The 20762-nt window shown below is 39.6% G+C and overlaps 1 protein-coding gene across 3 annotated transcripts in view; it reads right to left on the bottom strand.

Annotated features, from left to right (window-relative positions):
- Window positions 1-20762, bottom strand: part of WDR76 (WD repeat domain 76) — an 81701-nt gene that overhangs the window by 35837 nt on the left and 25102 nt on the right. For 2 of the 3 annotated variants that reach the window (XR_010945233.1, XM_067745475.1), the window contains 5 exons: window positions 13187-13237; window positions 8525-8651; window positions 6534-6650; window positions 6405-6448; window positions 5380-5533 (listed from right to left, as the gene is read on the bottom strand). Coding sequence is in view for 2 of the 3 variants with exons in the window: in XM_067745475.1 (XP_067601576.1) it covers window positions 5380-5533; window positions 6405-6448; window positions 6534-6650; window positions 8525-8651; window positions 13187-13237 (493 nt within the window). In the remaining variant the exon portion in view is untranslated. The remainder of the gene's footprint in view (window positions 1-5379; window positions 5534-6404; window positions 6449-6533; window positions 6651-8524; window positions 8652-13186; window positions 13238-20762) is intronic. The other variant, XM_067745473.1, reaches the window with a different exon arrangement.

Raw genomic sequence — 20762 nt, 5'->3', positions numbered from 1 at the left:
TGCCTAAAGAATTCTTTATCATTTAAGTCCAAATCTTCCTAGAACATGGCATACACACTCAAATCTGTCAATCCAATTCTGTCTTTTCAGAAAAGTTCTCTTTGAATATATTTTCTGTTACATTTGTTGGGTCATCTTTGACTGGCTTTCCTTTCCTTTTTTTTTTTTAAATGAATTTATTTATTTATCTATCTATCTATCTTTGGCTGCCTTGGGTCTTGCTACTGCACACGGGCTTTCTCTAGTCATGGCAAGTGGGGGCTACTCTTCATTGTGGTGCGTGGGCTTCTCATTGCAGTGGCTTCTCTTGTTGTGGAGCACAGGCTCTAGGAACATGGGCTTCAGTAGTTGTGGCACACAGGCTTCAGTAGTTGTGGCTCATGGGCTCTAGAGTGCAGGCTCAGTAGTTGTGGCACACGGGCTTCGTTGCTCCACGGCATGTGGGATCTTCCTGGACCAGGGATTGAACCCGTGTCCACTGAATTGGCAGGCAGATTCTTAACCACTGCGCCACCAGCGAAGTCCTGGCTTTCCTTTTCTATTGGCTTTTCTCATAAAACTTTTTTCATCTGTGTTTGAGATTACCTCAGATATTTCCTTTAATATCTATAATTTCATTTTCAGCCATGTCTATTCTGTTCCTTTTGTCTAATTTATTAGTTTCACTGATCTTCAATTTGTTTCCTTAGTTCTACAGTCTCCTTTTTCATTTCATTCTGTTGTTTTATCACCTTATCTTTGAGTCTTATTTTACCAAATTAATGTTGATATTAGCTTGCTCCACAGCAGCACTGTCCAAAAGAATTTTCTGAGATGACAAAAATGTTTTATGTATGCGCTGTCCAATATGGTATCCACTAGTCATGTGTGGCTATTAAGCACTTGAAATGTGCCTGGTGTAACTGAAGAACTGAATTTTCTATTTTAATTAATTTAAAAATAAATACATGTATCCCCCACTTTTCAAAAGTTCACTTTATGCCACTTTGCTCTTACAAAACACCTATATTAGTACCTATTTTTGCTAACTGAAGGGAATCCAAAGAAGATTTTTGCTTTTGTGAGAAAAGGTGAAAAATGAAAATAGTATTCAATGTTTGTTTTGTAGGAAGTTGTTACAGAGGCTTTATGTATAAAGCTATACATCTGACCTCTACCCACCTGTACAGCTTCCCCCTATTCCACTCATCCCTTCCGTTTATGCCTCTGCTGTTTATGCTCTAGCCACAGAGGCATTCTTTCAGAGGCATTCTTCAGGTCCTTAAATGTATCAAGCCGGCATCCTCCTGCCTAAGGTCCTTGACATGCTGTTCCTCTTGTGTGAAATGCTCTTTTCCCTTTCTTTGCTTGGCTTACTCCTACTTAGCTTTCAAATCTCAACTCAATTCTCACTTCCTCAGGGAAGCCTTCCCTGATCCTCAAAATCAGGCCAGTTCCCCTGTTATGTGTTTTTATAACACTACTTTTCCTCCACTCCATTAATCATAGTATATAATTCACTCCACTTATCAAACATGTAATTATTTCATTCATGCTGCTTTTGCCACTAAATTCTAAACTCCATAAGGACAGAGAAAATCCTTCCTCACAAATATGGATGGGGAGTTATTAGAATAGTACTTAGGGGACTTCCCTGGTGGCTCAGTGGTTAAGAATCTGCCTGCCAATGCAGGGGACACAGGTTTGAGCCCTGGTCCGGGAAGATCCCACATGCCGCGGAGCAACTAAGCCCATGCACCACAACTACTGAGCCTGTGCTCTAGAGCCTGTGAGCCACAACTACTGAGCCTGCATGCCACAACTACTGAAGACTACACACCTAGAGCCCGTACTCCACAACAAGAGAAGCCACCGCAATGAGAAGCCTGCGCACCGCAACAAATAGTAGCCCCTGCTCGCCGCAACTAGAGAAAGCCCACACGCAGGCTTGACCTGATACAGCCAAAAAATAAAGACCTAACACAGCCAAAAAATAAATATAGAAATAAATTTATTAAAAAAAAGAGTACTTAGCACAAAATACTTAATAAGTGTGGAATGAATGAATGGGTGGGGTGACCGAATAAATGACAGCTCATCTTTTGATCCTTAGGTGAGACTAGGAATCTGACAGAAGGTTAAGAGGAAAACTGAGGGACTGCCAAGACAATACAATGAGGTAAAAGTCTTTTCAACAAATAGTGCTGGGACAACTGGATATACACATACAAAAAGATGAACTTGGGCCCTTACCTTACAGCATATACAAAAATAATTCAAAAAGAACAATTCAAGATGGATCAGTGAACTAAATGTGAAAGCTGAAACTATAAAATTTTTACAAAAAAACACAGGAGAAAATCTTTAAGACTTTGGGTTACACAAAAGATTTCTTAGATATGACACCAAAAACACAGTCCATTAAAAGTTTGATGAATCGGACATCACCAAAATTCAAAAATTTGCACTTCAAAAGATAGCATTAAGAAGATGAAAAGAAGAAATATTTGCAAATCACATATCTGATAAGGATGTGTATCTAGAATATACAAAGAACTCTTACAACTCAACAAGAAGACAAACAACCCAATAAAAAATTGACAAAAGATTTGAATAGACATTTCGCCAAAGATATCCAAATGGCAGGAAAAGATTCTCAACATCATTAGTCATTAGAGAAATGCAAATCAAAACCACATGGAGATACAACTTCACTAGGAAGATACCACCCACTTGAAAGGCTATAATCGAAAAGACAGATAATAATAAATGTTGGTGAGCATGTAAAAAAATTTGAACCCTCATACATTGCTGGTAGGAATAGAAAATGATGCAGCCACTTTGGAAAGCAGGGTGACAGTTCCTCAAATGTTAACCAGTTACCATATGACCTAGCAATTCTACTCCCAGATACCTACCCAAGAGAAATGAAAACACAGACCTACACAAAAATGTGTATACAAATGTTTATAGTAGAATTATTCAGAATAGCCAAAAAGTGGAAACAACCCAAATGTCTGTCAAATGATGAATGGATAAACAAAATGTGGTAAAATCAAACAATGGAATACTATTCAGCAATAAAAAAAGAATGAGGTGCTGATAGATGCTATAAAACAGATAAACCTTAAAACTATGCTAAAAGAGGGACTTCCCTGGTGGTCCGGTGGTAAAGAATCCACCTCCCAATGCAGGGGACACAGGTTCAATCTCTGGTTGGGGAACTAAGATCCCACATGCTGTGGGGCAACTAAGTCCACGTGCCACAACTACAGAGCCCACGAGCCCTGGAGCCTGCACACCACAACTAGAGAAAAACCCACATGCCACAACTAGAGAGAAGCCTGCACGCCACAACAAAAAGCCCACGCCTCAATGAAAGATCCTGCACGCCTCAACAAAAGATCCCGCATGCCTCAACAAAGACCCCACATGCTTCAACTAAGACCCAATGCAGCCAAAATAAATAAATTAATTAATTAAAAAAAAACTATGCTAAAAGAAAAATGCCAATATAAAAGACCACATATTTTATGATTCTATTTATATGAAATGTCCAAAAAGTGCAAATTTGTGGAGATTTGCCTGGGGATAAGGGTAGAAACAGGGATTAAATGTAAGTAGCCACGAGGAATCTTATAGGAATGATGAAAATGTTCTAAAACTGAATTATGGTGATATTTACACAACTCAATAAACTTACTAAAAATCATTAAACTGTACATTTTAAATGTGTAGATTTTATAAAATGTTAATTATACCTCAATAACGCTAAACTTTTTTTTAAAAAACGAGGGGAGTTTCGGAGTGAGCACAGGATAGCCAAGATAATGGTTTTAGACTCGCTCAGTCTGTTAATGAGATAGCCAGGTGTCCTGAAAAATTAGAAAGTTGATAAAAATATTGGACTACAGACACCCAATAATACAGATTTTTGGAGTCACCAGAAAAGACATGACAAAGGGACTTTCCTACATATCTTCAACACACCCTGAAAAGATCTTCACTTGACTATGCTAATTCTCTATTTTTCCTTTTCTAAGTTCTTCAACAAATAGTCTATCCATTGCTTCCATTTCTTCTTCCACCCCATACTTTTTTTAATCTCCTAAAGTCTGTGTTCCTTTCTTACCTTATTGTTGAAGCTATTCTCTCAGCTCACTTATGATACCTTATTTTCAAAACTAATGGCCCTTTTTCTGTTCCCATTCTTTTTAACTCATCTAAAAAAAAAAGCCCTGTCAAACTCCGATGCTTGAAATTCATCTCTCAGCTTATACAACCTTATACCATTTCTGGTCCTCTTCCCACTTCTCTGCTTCTGTTTTCTTTACCAAATCCTTTCACCTCCTACCCCACTCACATTTTATCAAAATAAGGGAGAACCTATGCTCCCAAAATAAGAGAGAATTTGGTTTTCATTTCTTCTCTTCTCACTTACAAAATCCATTTTATTTATTAACCCCAAACCACTGCAAGTCACCATGATTTCTCCATCTCTATTAACTGTCCTTATGGCATTTTTCAGGTCTTTGTTCTACTTCCCCAATTAAAAACTAAGTTCAGAGAACATTAACTCGGCTTTTTTCAATTCTGTAAACACTGAAAGCAATCAATGCATTATTATATGTACAATGAATGAAATTCAGTATCTGTTTCTAACTCATCAAAAAATGACTAGGGGGCTTCCCTGGTGGTGCAGTGGTTAAGAATCCACCTGCCAATGCAGGGGACACAGGTTCGAGCCCTGGTCCGGGAAGATCCCACATGCCGCAGAGCAACTAAGCCCATGCGCCACAACTACTGAGCCTGCGCTCTAGAGCCCGTGAGCCACAACTACTGAGCCCATGTGCCACAACTACTGAGCCTGCGTGCCTAGAGCCCATGCTCTGCAACAAGAGAAGCCACCACCATGAGAAGCCCGCGCACCGCAATGAAGAGTAGCCCCCGCTCGCTGCAACTAGAGAAAGCCCACATGCAGCAATGAAGACCCAATGCAGCCAAAAATAAATAGACAAAAACTAAATTAATTAAAAAAAAAAATTACTAGGATCATCCTAAGAAGATCCTTGGGAAGATATTTTGATCCAGCTTGGAAACTATATTTTAAACATAATTAGAAACCTAAGAACTTTGTATGATCTTTTCATATACACATTTAAAGTTGTAATAAACTTTCCTGGCAGGAATTTATGCCCAGATGACTAAAGATATTCAAGCTAAAAATGTTAAAGTTCTACAAAGCAAATTTAAATTCCTCTAGGTTTCTAAAATTTGGAATCACAAAGCACAAAACTATAAATCTCAAGTAACATCTAGAAACACATGGCTCTAGGCTATTCTTTCGCAGACTATTTGCTTCAAATGTTAATATCTTCAAAACAATTAATAATAACTTACCAAATCCCAAAGCCCAACTTGTCCAGATCTGGCCCCAGCTGCCACCAAAGTTCTAATTTCTGATGGGTGGAGAGCCATTGAGAATATTGGGCCTTTGGTAACTTTATAAACAGTATCTTCACTAATGATCATGCCATTTAAATTGGCTTTGTAGCTGAGAAGATTAAAAAGTTAAATTTTAGAAGTAAAACCAAACTCAGTAGTCAAAACAAGTAAAAGATGATTCGAAAAAGTAAAATCACCATTAGTAAATGTGGGAAAATATTCAACTTCCTGGCAACCAAGGAAATCAAACTAAACAATGGGGTACTATTTTTCACTTATGAAAGCTAAGAGGCTATAGTTACACATACATTCATATATATTGCTAACAGCAGAGTAAATTCATTTAAGATTTTCAGAAATTTTTAAAAAAGATTTTGGAAAACAATCCGGCATTTCCTAAAAGCCATGAAAATGTCCATAATATTTGACACATTAATCTCACTTCTGGAATCTATCCTAAGGAAATAATCCACCATCACAATATAAATTTCAACAAACACACATACAAACAATCAAAATAAATAGAAAACAATTTCAAATACCAAGGGAGTAACAGGAGGTTAAGTAAATTCTACCTGCTAAATCAAATATTATGCAATTATTCAATAAATTTAAAGACTCTAGTAACATGCAACCACAATGTTAATAGAAAAGCATAATGCAAAACTGTACATATATTAGAACATAAAAAAGTAAAAATGTATGTGATATCACTCATTTATTAAACACTGAATGAATATATACTATGTGAAATGCACTTTTCTGGTTATTGAGACAAAATCCATGCATTCATGAAGCTTATATCCTAGTGGTATTACATATGGTGATACACGAAAGGAAATATACAAAAACAACGGTTGTTAGGGTAGAAATACGATGGATAATTTTTCTCACCTCTTTCAAATTTCCTGTAATGGTATAGTCTTTAAGTTATAAAGATCCCAGAAAATGTAAAACAAAGGCAAGGAATTTTAACTCACCTTTTAATGCTAGATAACTCCTTCTCAGTGTTTTTACTTCTTGTCTGAAACAATGGGAGAAACCAAAGCACTAAGTTAATATATGTACTAAAATTTGCTTAACAGATGATTCTAAGAGCTTGGGCTTACCCTCCCAAGTGACACCTTGCTCACTTCTGCCCAAGTCTGCAGAAATCCTTTAAATAGTTCACTGTTATCATCTCGATTTTCAGAAGTCATTTCTAAAGGCCCAGGAGGTAACAAAGGCTGTTATAAAAAATAAGAAAAAAAAGTTGGTTGTCGCTCTGCCCTAGAATGTAAGCTTAAGATTTCTTACTACTTTACTTTCAATACCAACAACAGTGGTGACACATAGTTAGCATTCAAAAACAGTTGTTCAATGAATGAATGCCAAGTATCCTGTAAAGTAATAACATGTATTATCTCATTTAATCCCCTTAATAATCCAGTGAATGAGATATCACATTATAAAGACAGTGGAATGAAACTTAGAGAAGTTAATTTGTCCAAAGTTACACTGCCAGTACCTGGGAATTGATTCAGATCAGTTCAATTTCATACCTCAAAGTTATTACTCTATGTGTTTTTTATTTTTTATTTTTTTAACTGAAGCATAGTTGATTTACAATGTTGTGTCCATCTCTGCTATACAGCAAAGTGACTCAGTTATACACAGACATTCTTTTTTCATATTCTTTTCCATTATGGTTTATCACAGGATACTGAATATAGTTCCCTGTGCTATACAGTAGGACCTTGTTTACCCATCCTGTATATAATAGTTTACATCTGCTAATCCCAAACTCCCAGTCCTTCCCTCCCCCACTGCCCCCCTCACCCGGCATCCACAAGTCTGTTCTCATTTCTGTGAGTTTCTGTTTTGTAGATAGGTTCATTTGTGCCATATTTTAGATTCCACATATTAAGTGATACCATATGATATTTGTCTTTCTCTTACTGTATGTCAGTGTTTTTTAAATCACAGGTTGTAACCCATAGGTCATGAAATCATTTTAATACATTACAACGAACAGTGTGTTTTAGTGACTGAGAAAAGAACAGACTAGGAAATACAAAAGTGTATCACATGTAGTAAGGATAAGTATCATTTCACAAAAGTTTTGTTTCAGGTGTGTGTGTGTGTGTGTGTGTGTGTGTGTGTGTGTGTGTGTGTGTGTGTGTGTGGAACGGGTTCAATGTAAATGTATTTCTTATCATGGATGGATGGAGGCTTCAAAAAAATTTGAAAGCTACTCTTCCCCTAGTAACTTAATTTGCAATTAGCTCTCAAAGCACCAGGCTAATCTTCCAATTTATAATTAAGCACTTACATACAAAGTATTAAAAACAGTAGGTGCAATAAAAAAAAAAAAAACCAGTAGGTGCTCCTGAATAAAAAATATACTCATAATCTTATTTAGACAATAAATTTGCTAAATAAAACTCTTTCCACTCACTGATAGCGTAAAATTAAACTACAGTAAGAGAACCCCATCACTACTGACATATATTATTTATTACTAATAATATTAATAACTACCATTTATTGCTTACTAAGTCCTTAATATAAATGTAGGAAACTTTATAGATACTATTTCATTTATCCCTCACAACACCTCTTTGAGAGGTTTCTGCTATTGTTGCCATTTTAAAAATGGGGAGGGCTTCCCTGGTGGTGCAGTGGTTGAGAGTCCACCTGCCAATGCAGGTGACAAGGGTTCATGCCCCGGTCCGGGAAGATCCCACATGCCGCGGAGCGGCTAGGCCCGTGAGCCATGGCCGCTGAGCCTGCGCACCCGGAGCCTGTGCTTAGCAACGGGAAAGGTCACAACAGTGAGAGGCCCGCGTACCGCAAAAAAAAAAAAAAATGGGGAAACTGGGGCTCAGAAAGACTAAGGAATTTACCCACAATCCCACACAGGGTAAGTCTGCAGAAATACAGAATCCAAGCCAGTCTCTTATGAGTTTGAAATCTTACTCATTAAACCATACAACAGCCAAGTATTAAATTAATGATGCACAAATTAAACATAATTTAATGACTTTTTACTCTACTTTCAAACACTTCAAATTTTTGAGTATTTTATTGGTTAATATATTGTATTTGCACTCTTTCTTACATTTTCATCTGCTACTAATATTGGCTGGGTTGGAGTTGCTGGTAATGAAACTCCTGAAGGATCAACTTTTAGTAATCGCATTGACCTTCTACATCCAGTCTCATTTTCTTTCTTCTTAGGCTTCTTTCTAAAGGAGTGGGGGAAAAAATCATGTTATACTCATAAAAGTTATATGTATTTATTAATATCAAGGAGATAACATCTAGTAATCTATCTCACAGATATATTCACACATTGCAAAGATGTATATACATGGCTACACTGATTTTTTTTTTTTCTTCGTCACACTGCGCAGCATGTGGAACTTTCCCAACCCAGGATCAAACCTGTGCCCCCTGCCATGGAAGAATGGAGTCTTAACCACTGGACCACCAGTGAAGTCCCTACACTGATTTTAATTAAAAGCCTGGAAACATCATAAATGTTCATCATGGGGAAGTGAGGGGTGTTAAATAAATTATGACATACATATCTAGCACAATATTATGCAGTCATAAAAAAAGAAATAGATTTTTGTATGCTGATATGACATGAACTCTAAGATACAAGAAGCAAAAACAAGGTCCAGCACATGTTGAATATGGTTCCATTAGCTTTTGTTTTGTTTTGTTTTTTGTTTTTGTTTTTGTTTTTGTGGTACACGGGCCTCTCACTGCTGTGGCCTCTCCCGTTGTGGAGCACAGGCTCCGGACGGGCAGGCTCAGCGGCCATGGCTCACGGGCCCAGCCGCTCCGTGGCATGTGGGATCTTCCCGGACCAGGGCACGAACCCACGTCCCCTGCATCGGCAGGCGGACTCTCAACCACTGCGCCACCAGGGAAGCCCCCCATTTGCTTTTTTACAAAATATATACACATACATTTGTAATTGCTGAGATTACCTATGGAAGAACACACATGAAACTATTAACAGTGGTTTCCTCTAGGGAAAAGGCCTGGAGAACTAAGGTCCAGGATAGGAAAGAGACTTAAATGTTTCATTGCATTGCCTTCCATATAGTTTACTTTTAAAAATCATATACATACCCTACTTTTTTATGCATTATTTTTTTATTTTAAAAAAGTAGTTCAGAACTTCCAGTTTCCAGTTCCAAATTTAAAGAGCTTGAAAGTCACTGCACTGTCTATCAAGTAAAAAGCTGAACAGACTGAAAAATCAACTCTTCTAGGATCCTTAAGAGAAATGAGGGCACAGTAGAAACTGCTGAGCCTACTATTGGAAAGACAGACAGGCAAATGCAAGAAGTCATGGCTTACTGGAGTAGACTTAGAAATGGAAACCATCATGGGAACCAGCAGCAGGGTAGGAAAGCCTGAACTGTAATTGACCAATTGCTGGAGGTTCAGTGTACACAAGTCTGAGAGTTAAAAACTCCATGGAAAATTAGACAGCTACATGTAAAAGAATGGAACTAGAACATTTTCTTACACCATATACAAAAAAAGACTCAAAATGGATTAAAGGCGGGCTTCCCTGGTGGTGCAGTGTTTGGGGGTCCGCCTGCCGATGCAGGGGACGCGGGTTCATGCCCCGGTCTGGGGGGATCCCGCATGCCGAGGAGCGGCTGGGCCCGTGAGCCTATGGCAGCTGAGCCTGCCCATCAGGAGCCTGTGCTCTGCAACGGGAGGGGCCGCAGCAGTGAGGGGCCTGCATACCGCAAAAAAAAAAAAAAAAAAATGGATTAAAGGCTTTAATGTAAGACCTGAAACCATAAAACTCCTAGAAGAAAACACAGGTACTACACTCTTTGACATTGTTCTTAGCAATATTTTTTGGATGTGTCTTCTCAGGCAAGAGCAACAAAAGCAAAAAATAAACAAATGGGACCTAATCAAACTTAAAAGCTTTTGCAAAACAAAGGAAACCATCAACAAAATGAAAAGGCAACTGACTGAAGGGAAGAAGATTTGTGCAAATGATATGTCCAATAACGGATTAATATCCAAAATATATAAACAGCTCATACAACTCAACATCAAAAACAAAAAAAAATCTGATTAAACAATAGGTAGAGGACCCAAAGAAGACATAGAGATGGCCAACAGGCACAAATGAAACGATTAGATCATCAGGGAAATACAAATGAAAACCACACTGAGACATCACCTCACACCTGTGAGAATGGCTATCATCAGAAAGACCACAAATAACAAGTGTTGGCAAGGATATGGAGAAAAGGTAACCTCTGTACACTGTTGGTGGGAATGTAAATTTGTGCAGCTACTGTGGAAAACAGTACAAATGTTCCTCAAAAGACTAAAAATAGAACTACCATATTATCCAGTAATTCCACTCCTGGGAATTTATGCAAAGAAAAGAAAAACACTCGTTCAAAAAGACACATGCAGGACTTCCCTGGTGGTGCAGTGGTTAAGAATCTGCCTGCCAATGAAAGGGACACGGGTTCGAGCCCTGGTCCGGGAAGATCCCACATGCCACAGAGCAACTAAGCCCGTGCACCACCACAACTGATCCTGTGCTCTAGAGCTCATGAGCCACAACTACTGAGCCTGCGCGACACAACTACTGAAGCCCATAAACCCTAGAGCCCGTGCACCGCAAGTATTGAGCCCATGCACCACATCTGCTGAAGCCTGCGTGCTCTAGGGCCCGCATGCCACAACTACTGAGCTCGTGTGCTACAACTACCAAAGTCCGTGTACCTAGAGCCCATGCTCCGCAACAGGAAAAGCCACCGCAATAAGAAGCCCACGCACCGCAACAAAGAGTGGCCCTCGCTCACTGCAACTAGAGAAAGCCTGCACGCAGCAACAAAGACCCAGTGCAGCCAAAAAAAAAAAAATACATGCACCCCAATGTTCATAGCAGCATTTTTTATAATAGACAAGATATGGAAGCAACCTAAAAGTTCATCAACAGATGAATGGATAAAGAAAATGTGGTATGTATGTATGTGTATATATATATATGTACGTATGTGTGTGTATATATATATATACACACACAATGTAATACTACAGAGCCATAAAAAAGTGAAGTTTTCCCATTTGCAACAACATGACTGAAACTGGAGGCTATTATGCTTAGTGAAATAAATCAGACAGAAAAAGACAAATACTGTATGTTATCACCTACATGTGCAATCTAAAGCATAAAACGAATGAATATAACAAAACAGAAACAGACTCAGATATAGAGAACAAACTAGTGGTTACCAGTGGGAGAGGGAAGAGGGGAGGGGCAAGATGGGGTAGGAGGTTAAGAGGTACAAACCACTTTGTACAAAATAAATAAGCTACAAGGATATATTTATAGCACAGGGAATACAGCCATCATTTTATAGTAACTATAAATGGAGTATAATCTATAAAAATTTTAAATCACCATGTTGTACACCTGAAAATAATATAATATTGTAAATCAACTACACTTAAACTGTACTGCTATGAAACCTAATATGAAGACCAAAAATTTGAAATGATCTCTGGCCCATGGCCTTAAAAAGACTGTAACCAGTTCCTTTTAACTTAAATGTTACCACTTTAGCTTAACAATGAGGTATAAAACAAAACCAAGTATACTTGTTATATACTTGGTTAAATACTGGTTAAATTTACCAAAGACTCCTCCAGAAGTCTTTGGTAAATTTAACATTCATTATTAACTTTTATAGTATTAAAATATTATAAGTAATGTGCCAATTTCAAAGTCCTCTAAATCTTTTGTCACAAAGATATTTATAGCACTGTAAACAGAACTAAAGCCTGATATCATATATTATTAAAACTGACATTTATCTCCAAAAGAATTTGACCTATGGTGACTGAACTCCGAAAAAAGTAAAAAGACTGGTAGTTGGAGAAAAGTAGATCTCTCACATTACTTAGTCAATGGCAGTTCCATTGTAATTTAGCCTTAATCTTTTTGCTGAAATGATCTAAATAACAAAAGATCCATAATAAAAAAATTTTTTAAAAAAGAAATGAGCTATTAAGCCATGAAAAGACATGGGGGAACCTTAAATGCATATTACTAAAAAAAGCAGCCAACCTGAATGAGACTACATACTGTATGATTCCAAATACATGACTGACATTCAGGAAAAGGCAAAACTATGGAGACAAAAAAATCAGTGATTGCAAGGGGTGAGGGTGATAAGGGATGAAAAGGCAGAGCACAGAGGATTTTAGGGCAGTGAAATACTCTGTACATTATAATGATAGATATATGTCTTTAAACATTTGTACAAACCCAAAGAATGAACAACACCAAGAGTGAACCCTAAGGTAAACTACAGATCTGGGGTGATTATGATGTATCAAGGTAGGTTCATCCTTGGTAACAAACGTATCACTCTGGTGAGTGATTCTGATAATGGGAGAAGCTATGCATGTGTCGGGCAGCGGATGGAAATCTCTTTAACCTACTCTCAATTTTGCTGTGAAACTAAAACTGCTCTAAAAATAAAATCTTAAAAAAAAAGAAACCTCAAGGGGGCATCACCCCCACAATTTTGTAAGATTTATATCCAGGAGCTTGACCAGGCCCTCAAAGTAAATATCAGAGAAAATCTCCTCATGCTTCTAGCAGGGGGAGGAGAAAAGGAAGAATTTTGAAATAGGCCAGCACTCTGTTCTGCCCTCAGGAGAAATCAGTTAACCAGAGCCTAACCTGCTAGGGTATTGTCAGAGGCTAACTGACCTGGGGAAGGGAAATACCCAACAGCAGCCCACTCTTGCCATCTTGTCCAACCTAAGGAGAGAGGAAAAAAACTAAAACACTTGTGAAGTTCACAATCCAAAGATATAGGTTCAGTCAGAGACTGAGAACTAATAACAAGACTACAGAATGCTCCCCTCCCCCAACATCTCACCACCACATTGCTAAAGACCTATTTATAACAGTTACTTTTTCTTGGTACATCATGTCCAGTTATAAAGAAAAAATTACAAGACACACTGAAAAGCAAAAAACACAATTTAAAGAAACAGAGCAAACTTCAAAACCAGACATGGCAGAAATGTTGAAATTATCACACTAAGAATTTAAAACAACTGTGATTAACATGCTAAGGGCTCCAATGGATAAAACAGACACCATGAAAGAACAGATAAGCAATGTCAACAGAGGGATGTCAATACTAAGAAAGAACCAAAAAGAAATGCCAGAGATCAAAAACACTATAATAGAAATGAAGAATGCCTTTGATGGGCTCAGTAATAGACTGGACATGGCTGAGGAAAGAATCTCCGACCTTGGGGATATCTCAATAGGAATCTCTAAAACTGAAAAGCAAGGAGAAAAAACAGAACAGAATAACCAAGAACGTAGATAACAAAAAAGTATAACATATAAATAATGGGAATACAAGAAAGAAAAAAAGTAACAGAAGAAATATTTGAAATAATAACTGAAAATTCCCCCAAATTAGTGTCAGACACCAAACCACAGATCTAGAAAGCTCAGAGAACATCAAGCAAGATAAATGCAAAAACAAAAATGAAAACAAACAAAGAAATCCTACAACTAGGCAATTCATTTCCAAACTACAGAAAAATCAAAAATAAAATCCTGAAAGGAGCCAGAAGGAAAAACCACTTTACCTACAGAGAACAAAGATAGAAATTAAATCTATCTTCTCAGAAACCATGCAGGCAAGGAGAGAGTGAAAATATTTAAAGTGTTGAGAGAAAAGAAAAACCCAACCTAGAATTCTGTACCCTGGGAAGTTATCCATCAAAGGAAAAGCAAATTAGGAACTTCTGAGACAGTGAACACGGAGAGATGCTAGAAGAGTGATGCTCTCAGAGAGAGATGGAAGCTCCGTGCCATTTCCCTTGCCTGATGCATCTATCCCATCTGGCTGGTCCTGAGTCATATCCATTGTAATAAACAGCACAAGGTGAGTGGTGCTCTTGAGAACCTTCTGTGATTACTACTCACACCTTTTCCAGGGACACTTTCTTAAAAGGACCAACAAGCATCCAGTTTACTCAGATATAATCCCAGATTCATGGAGTTGCTGCTGACCAGATTACACCTGTATCACTAAGACTGGAGTTTCCAGACAAAAAGACAAGAAGGCACAGTAGAAGGAACTGAGCTCACCTCTTCTTACATAATCACCAAAATCACAGCTAACTGCTGAACAACCATCAACAAAAACACACTGGAAGCTACAAAAAGATACCCTACATCCAAAGACAAAGAAGAAGCCACAAGGAGCTGGTACAAGGGGCACAATCACAATAAAATCAAATCCCATATCTGCCAGGTGGATGACTAACAAACTGGAAAATAATTATACCACAGGAGGGAGAACCCCACATCAGCATCTACAGCCTGGGTTTCTGGCAATGGGAGAAGAAGCCCCCAGAGAACCTGGTTTTGAAGGCCAGTTTGATCACAGGAATTCCACAGGACTGGGGAAACACAAATTCCACTCTTGGAGGGCACACACAAGGTCTCATGTGCACCAGGACTCAGGGAAAAAAGCAGTGACCTCATAAGAGACTGTGCCAGACCTACCTGCCAATAATGGAGGGTCTCCATTGGAGGCAGGGGTAGCTGTGGCTCACTGCAGGGACAAAGACACTGGCAGCAGTAGTTCTGGGGAGTACTCATCAGTGTGAGCCTTCCTGGAGGCCACCAATTTCTCACCAAGACCTGGCCCCACCCAACAACCTGAAGCTTCCATTACTGGGACGCCATGGCCAAACAACCAACAAGGTGGGACACAGCTCCACCCATCAGCAGACAGGCTACTTAAAGTCTTCCTGACCACACAGCTGCTCACTAAACACACAGCATGACCCAGCCCTGCCCAACAGAGGGACAAGACCCAGCTCCACACCCCAGTGGGCAGTAACCAGTCCCTCCCACCAGAAAGCCTGCACAAGCCTCTTAGACAGCCTCATCCACCAGGGAGCAGGCAGAATAAGGAAGAAGAAATACAACCCTGTAGCCTGCATAATGGACACCGCAATCACAGGAAGTTAGACAAAATGAGACAGCAGAGAAATATATCCCACACTAAGGAACATGATAAAAGCCCAGAAGAACAATTAAATGAAGTGGAGAAAGGCAATCTACCTGAAAAAGAATTCAGAGTAATGATAGTGTAGATGATCCAAGATCTCAGAAAAAGAATGGAGGTACAGATTCAGAAGATACAAGAAATGTTTAATGAAGAGCTAGAAGAACTAAAGAACAAACAAACAGAAATGGACAATACAATAACTGAAATGAAAAATACACTAGAAGGGGGCTTCCCTGGTGGCGCAGTGGTTGAGAGTCCGCCTGCCGATGCAGGGGACACGGGTTCGTGCCCCAGTCTGGGAAGATACCACATGCCGCAGAGCGGCTAGGTCCGTGAGCCATGGCCGCTGAGCCTGCATGTCCAGAGCCTGTGCTCCGCAACGGAAGAGGCCACAACAGTGAGAGGCCCGGGTACAGGAAAAAAAAAAAACACTAGAAGGAAGCACCAACAGAATAACTGAGGCAGAAGAAAGAATGAGCGAGCTAGAAGAAAGAATGGTGGAAATCACTGCTGCAGAATAAAATAAAAAATAAAAAGAAATGAGGAAAGATGGTGGAGGAGTTAAGACGTGGAGATCACCTTCCTCCCCACAAATACATCAAAACTACATCTACATGTGGAACAATTCCTATAGAACACATACTGAATGCTGGCAGAAGACCTCAGACTTCCCAAAAGGCAAGAAACTCCCCACATACCTGGGTAGGGCAAAAGAAAAAAGGAAAAGCAAAGACAAAAGAATAGGGATGGGACCTGTACCTCTGGGAGGGAGCTGTGAAGGAGGAAAAGTTTCCACACACTAGGAAGCCCCTTCACTGGTGGGGATTGGGGGGGGTGGAAGTTTCGGAGCCACGGAGGAGAGCAGAGCAACAGGGGTGGAGAGGGCAAAGCGGAGAGATTCCTGCACAGAGGATTGGTGCCGACAGTACTCACCAGCCTGAGAGGCTTGTCGGCTCACACACCGGGGTGGGTGGGGGCTGGGAGCTGAGGCTCGGACTTCAGAGTTAAGATCCCAAGGAGAGAACTAGGGTTGGCTGTGTGAACACAGCCTGAAGGGGGATAGTGCACCACAGCTAGCCGGAAGGGAGTATGGGAAAAAATCTGGACCTGCCTAAAAGGCAAGAGACCATTGTTTCAGGGTGCGCGAGGAGAGATGATTCAGAGCACCGCCTAAACAAGCTCCAGAGACAGGTGCGAGCCGCAGCTATCAGCAGGGACACCAGAGACAGGCATGAAATGCTAAGGCTGCTGCTGCAGCCATCAGGAAGCCTGTGTGCAAACACAGGTCACTATCCATACCTCCCCTCCTGGGAGCCTGTGCAGCCCGCCACTGTAGGGTCCCATGATCCAGGGACAATTTCCATGGAAGAACACATGGCATGCCTCACGCTGTTGCAACGTCACACCGGCCTCTGCCACCACAGGCTCTCCCTGCATTCCATACCACTCCCTCCCCCCAGTCTGAGTGAGTCAGAGCCCCCTAACCAGCCGCTCCTTTAACCCGTCCTGTCTGGGTGGAGAAGAGATGCCCTCAGGTAAGCTACACGCAGAGATGGGGCCAAATCCAAAGCTGAACCCCAGGAGCTGTGTGAACAAAGAAGAGAAAGAGAAATTTCTCCCAGCAGCCTCAGGAGCAGCAGATTAAATCTTCACAGTCAACGTGATGTACCCTGTATCTGTGAAATGACAACGAATCATCCCAAAAATGACACAGTGGACTATGGGAGCAACTGTAGACTTGGGGTTTGCTTTCAGTATCTCATTTGTTTCTGGTTTTACGTTTCTCTTAGTTTAGTATTTACAGCTTATTATAACTGGTAGATTTGTTTACTGATTTGGTTGCCCTCTTCCTTTTTACATTTTATATAATTTTTTTCCCTTTTTCTCTTTTTGTGAGTGTGTATGTGTATGCTTCTTTGTGTGATTTTGTCTGTATAGCTTTGCTTTTGCCATTTGTCCTAGGGTTCTGACTGTCCGTTTTGTTTTTTGTTTTGTTTTTTTGCGGTACGTGGGCCTCTCACTGTTGTGGCCTCTCCCGTTGCGGAGCACAAGGCTCTGGACACGCAGGCTCAGCAGCCATGGCTCACGGGCCCAGCTGCTCCGCGGCATGTGGGATCTTGCCAGACCAGGGCACGAACCCATGTCCCCTGCATCGGCAGGTGGACTCTCAACCACTGCACCAACAGGGAAGCCCCATTTTGTTTTTTAGTATACTTTTTAGCGCTTGCTATCATTGGTGGATTTGTTTTTTGGTTTGGTTGCTCTCTTCTTTCTCTCTCCTTTTTTTAAATTACTTTTTATTTTTTAATTTTTTTCTATTTTAATAACTTTATTTTACTTTTTTTTTTTTTCCTTTCATTCTTTTTCTTCTGACCCTTGTGGCTGACAGGGTCTTGGTGCTCTGGCTGGATGTCAGTCCTGAGCCTCTGAGGTGGGAGAGTGGAGTTCAGGACACTGGTCCACCAAAGACCTCCCAGCCCCACGTAACATCAAACAACAAAAGCTCTCCCACAGATCTCCATCTCAACGTTAAGAACCAGTTCCACTCAACGAACAGCAAGCTACACTGCTGGACACCCTATGGCAAACAACTAGCAACACAGGAACACAACCCCACCCATTAGCAGAGAGGCTGCCTAAAATAATAATAAGGTCACGGACACCCCAAAACACACCACCAGATGTGGTCCCGCCCACCAGAAAGACAAGATCCAGCCTCATCCACCAGAACACAGAAACCAGTCCCCTCCACCAGGAAGCCTACACAACCCACTGAACCAACCTTACCCACTGGGGACAGATACCAAAAATAATGGGAACTATGAACCTGCAGCCTGTGAAAGGGAGACCACGAACAGTAAGTTGAGCCAAAATGAGAAGGCACAGAAATACAAAGCAGATGAAGGAGCAAGGTAAAAGCCCACCAGACAAAACAAATGAAGAGGAAACAGGTAGTCCACCTGAAAAAGAATTCAGAGTAATAATAATAAAGGTGATCCAAAATAATGGAAATAGAATGGAGAAATTACAAGAAATGTTTAACAAGGAACTAGAAGAACTAAAGAGCGAACAAACAAGGAAAAACAACACAATAAATATAATAAAAAAAACTCTGGAAGGAATCAATAGCAGAATAACTGAGGCAGAAGAATGGATAGGTGACCTGGAAGATAAAAGAGTGGAAATAACTACTGCAGAGCAGAATAAAGAGAAAAAACATCAAAAGAATTGAGGACAATCTCAGAGACCTCTGGGACAACATTAAACACACCAACATTTGAATTATACAGGTCCCAGAAGAAGAAGAGAAAAAAAAAGGGGACTGAGAAACTAATAAGAACCTGCTGTATAAAAAATAAAATAAAATTCAAAAATTCCCCCCCAAAAAATTAAATACGAAGAAAAAATATTAAAAGCAGCAAGGGAAAAGCAACAACATACAAGGGAATCCCCATAAGGTTAACAGCTGATCTTTCAGCAGAAACTCTGCAAGCCAGAAGGGAGTGGCATGGTATAATTAAAATGATGAAAGGGAAGAACCTACAACCAAGATTACTCTACCCAGCAAGGATCTCATTCAGATTCGAGGGAGAAATTAAAACCTTTACAAACAAGCAAAACCTAAGAGAATTCAGCACCACCAAACCGGCTCTACAACAAATGCTAAAGGAACTTCTCTCAACAGGAAACACAAGAGGAGGAAAAGACTTAAAATAACAAACACAAAACAATTTAAAAAATGGTAATAGGAACATACATATGGATAATTATGCTCCAAATAAAAGACATACACTAGCTGAATGGAAACAAAAACAAGACCCAAACATATGCTGTCTACAAGAACCCACTTCAGACCTACGGACACATACAGACTGAAAGTGAGGGGATGGAAAAAGATATTCCATGTAAATGGAAATCAAAAGAAAGCTAGAGTAACAATTCTCATATCAGACAGACTTTAAAATAAAGACTATTACAAGAGACAAAGAAGGACACTATATAATGATCAAGGGATCAATCCAAGAAGAAGATATAACACTTGTAACTATTTATGCACCCAACATAGGAGCACCTCAATACATAAGGCAAATGCTAACAGCCATAAAAGGGGAAACTGACAGTAACACAATCATAGTAGGGGACTTTAACACCCCACTTTCACCAATGGAAAGATCATACAAAATGAAAATAAATAAGGAAACACAAGCTTTAAATGATACATTAAACAAGATGGACTTAATTGATATTTATAGAACATTCCATCCAAAAACAACAGATTACACTTTCTTCTCAAGTGCTCATCGAACATTCTCCAGGATAGATCACATCTTGGGTCACAAATCAAGCCTCACAAACTTAACAAAATAAAAATAGTATCAAACATCATTTCCAACCACAACGCTGTAAGATTAGAAATCAATTAAACGAAAAAAAAGTATAAAAAAACACAAACAGGGGCTTCCCTAGTGGCGCAGTGGTTGAGAGTCCATCTGCCGATGCAGGGGACACGGGTTCATGCCCCAGTCCGGGAGGATCCCACATGCCGCGAAGCAGCTGGGCCCGTGAGCCATGGACGCTGAGCCTGCGCGTCCGGAGCCTGTGCTCCTCAACGGGAGAGGCCACAACAGTGAGAAGCCCGCGTATAGCAAAAAAAAAAAAAAAAAACCCCACAAACACATAGAGGCTAAACAATGCACTGCTAAATAACCAAGAGATCCTAAAGAAATCAAAGAATAAAGAAAAGAATACAAAGTAACAAATGACAATGAAAACATGATGACCCAAAACCTATGGGACACAAAAAAAGCACTTCTGTAGGGAACTTTATAGCAATTCAATCTCACCTCAAGAAACAACAAAAAACTCAAATAAACAATCTAAACTTACACCTAAAGCAATTAGAGTAAGAAGAACAAAAAAAAACCCAAATTTAGCAAAAGGAAAGAAATCATAAAGATCAGATCAGAAATAAATAAAAAAGAAATGAAGTAAACCATAGCAAAGATCAATAAAACTAAAAGCTGGTTCTTTGAGAAGATAAACAAAATTGAAAAACCATTAGCCAGACACATCAAGAAGAAAAGGGAGAAGACTCAAATCAACAGAATTAGAAATGAAAAAGGAGAAGTAACAACTGACACTGAAGAAATACAAAGGATCATGAGAGATTACTACAAGCAACTATATGCCAATAAAATGGACAACCTGGAAGAAACGGACAAATTCTTAGAAAAGCAC

This window comes from Pseudorca crassidens, chromosome 1 (assembly GCF_039906515.1).
Source record: "Pseudorca crassidens isolate mPseCra1 chromosome 1, mPseCra1.hap1, whole genome shotgun sequence".
Classification (NCBI taxonomy): domain Eukaryota; kingdom Metazoa; phylum Chordata; class Mammalia; order Artiodactyla; family Delphinidae; genus Pseudorca; species Pseudorca crassidens.
This window is presented reverse-complemented; position numbering and strand designations above follow the sequence as displayed.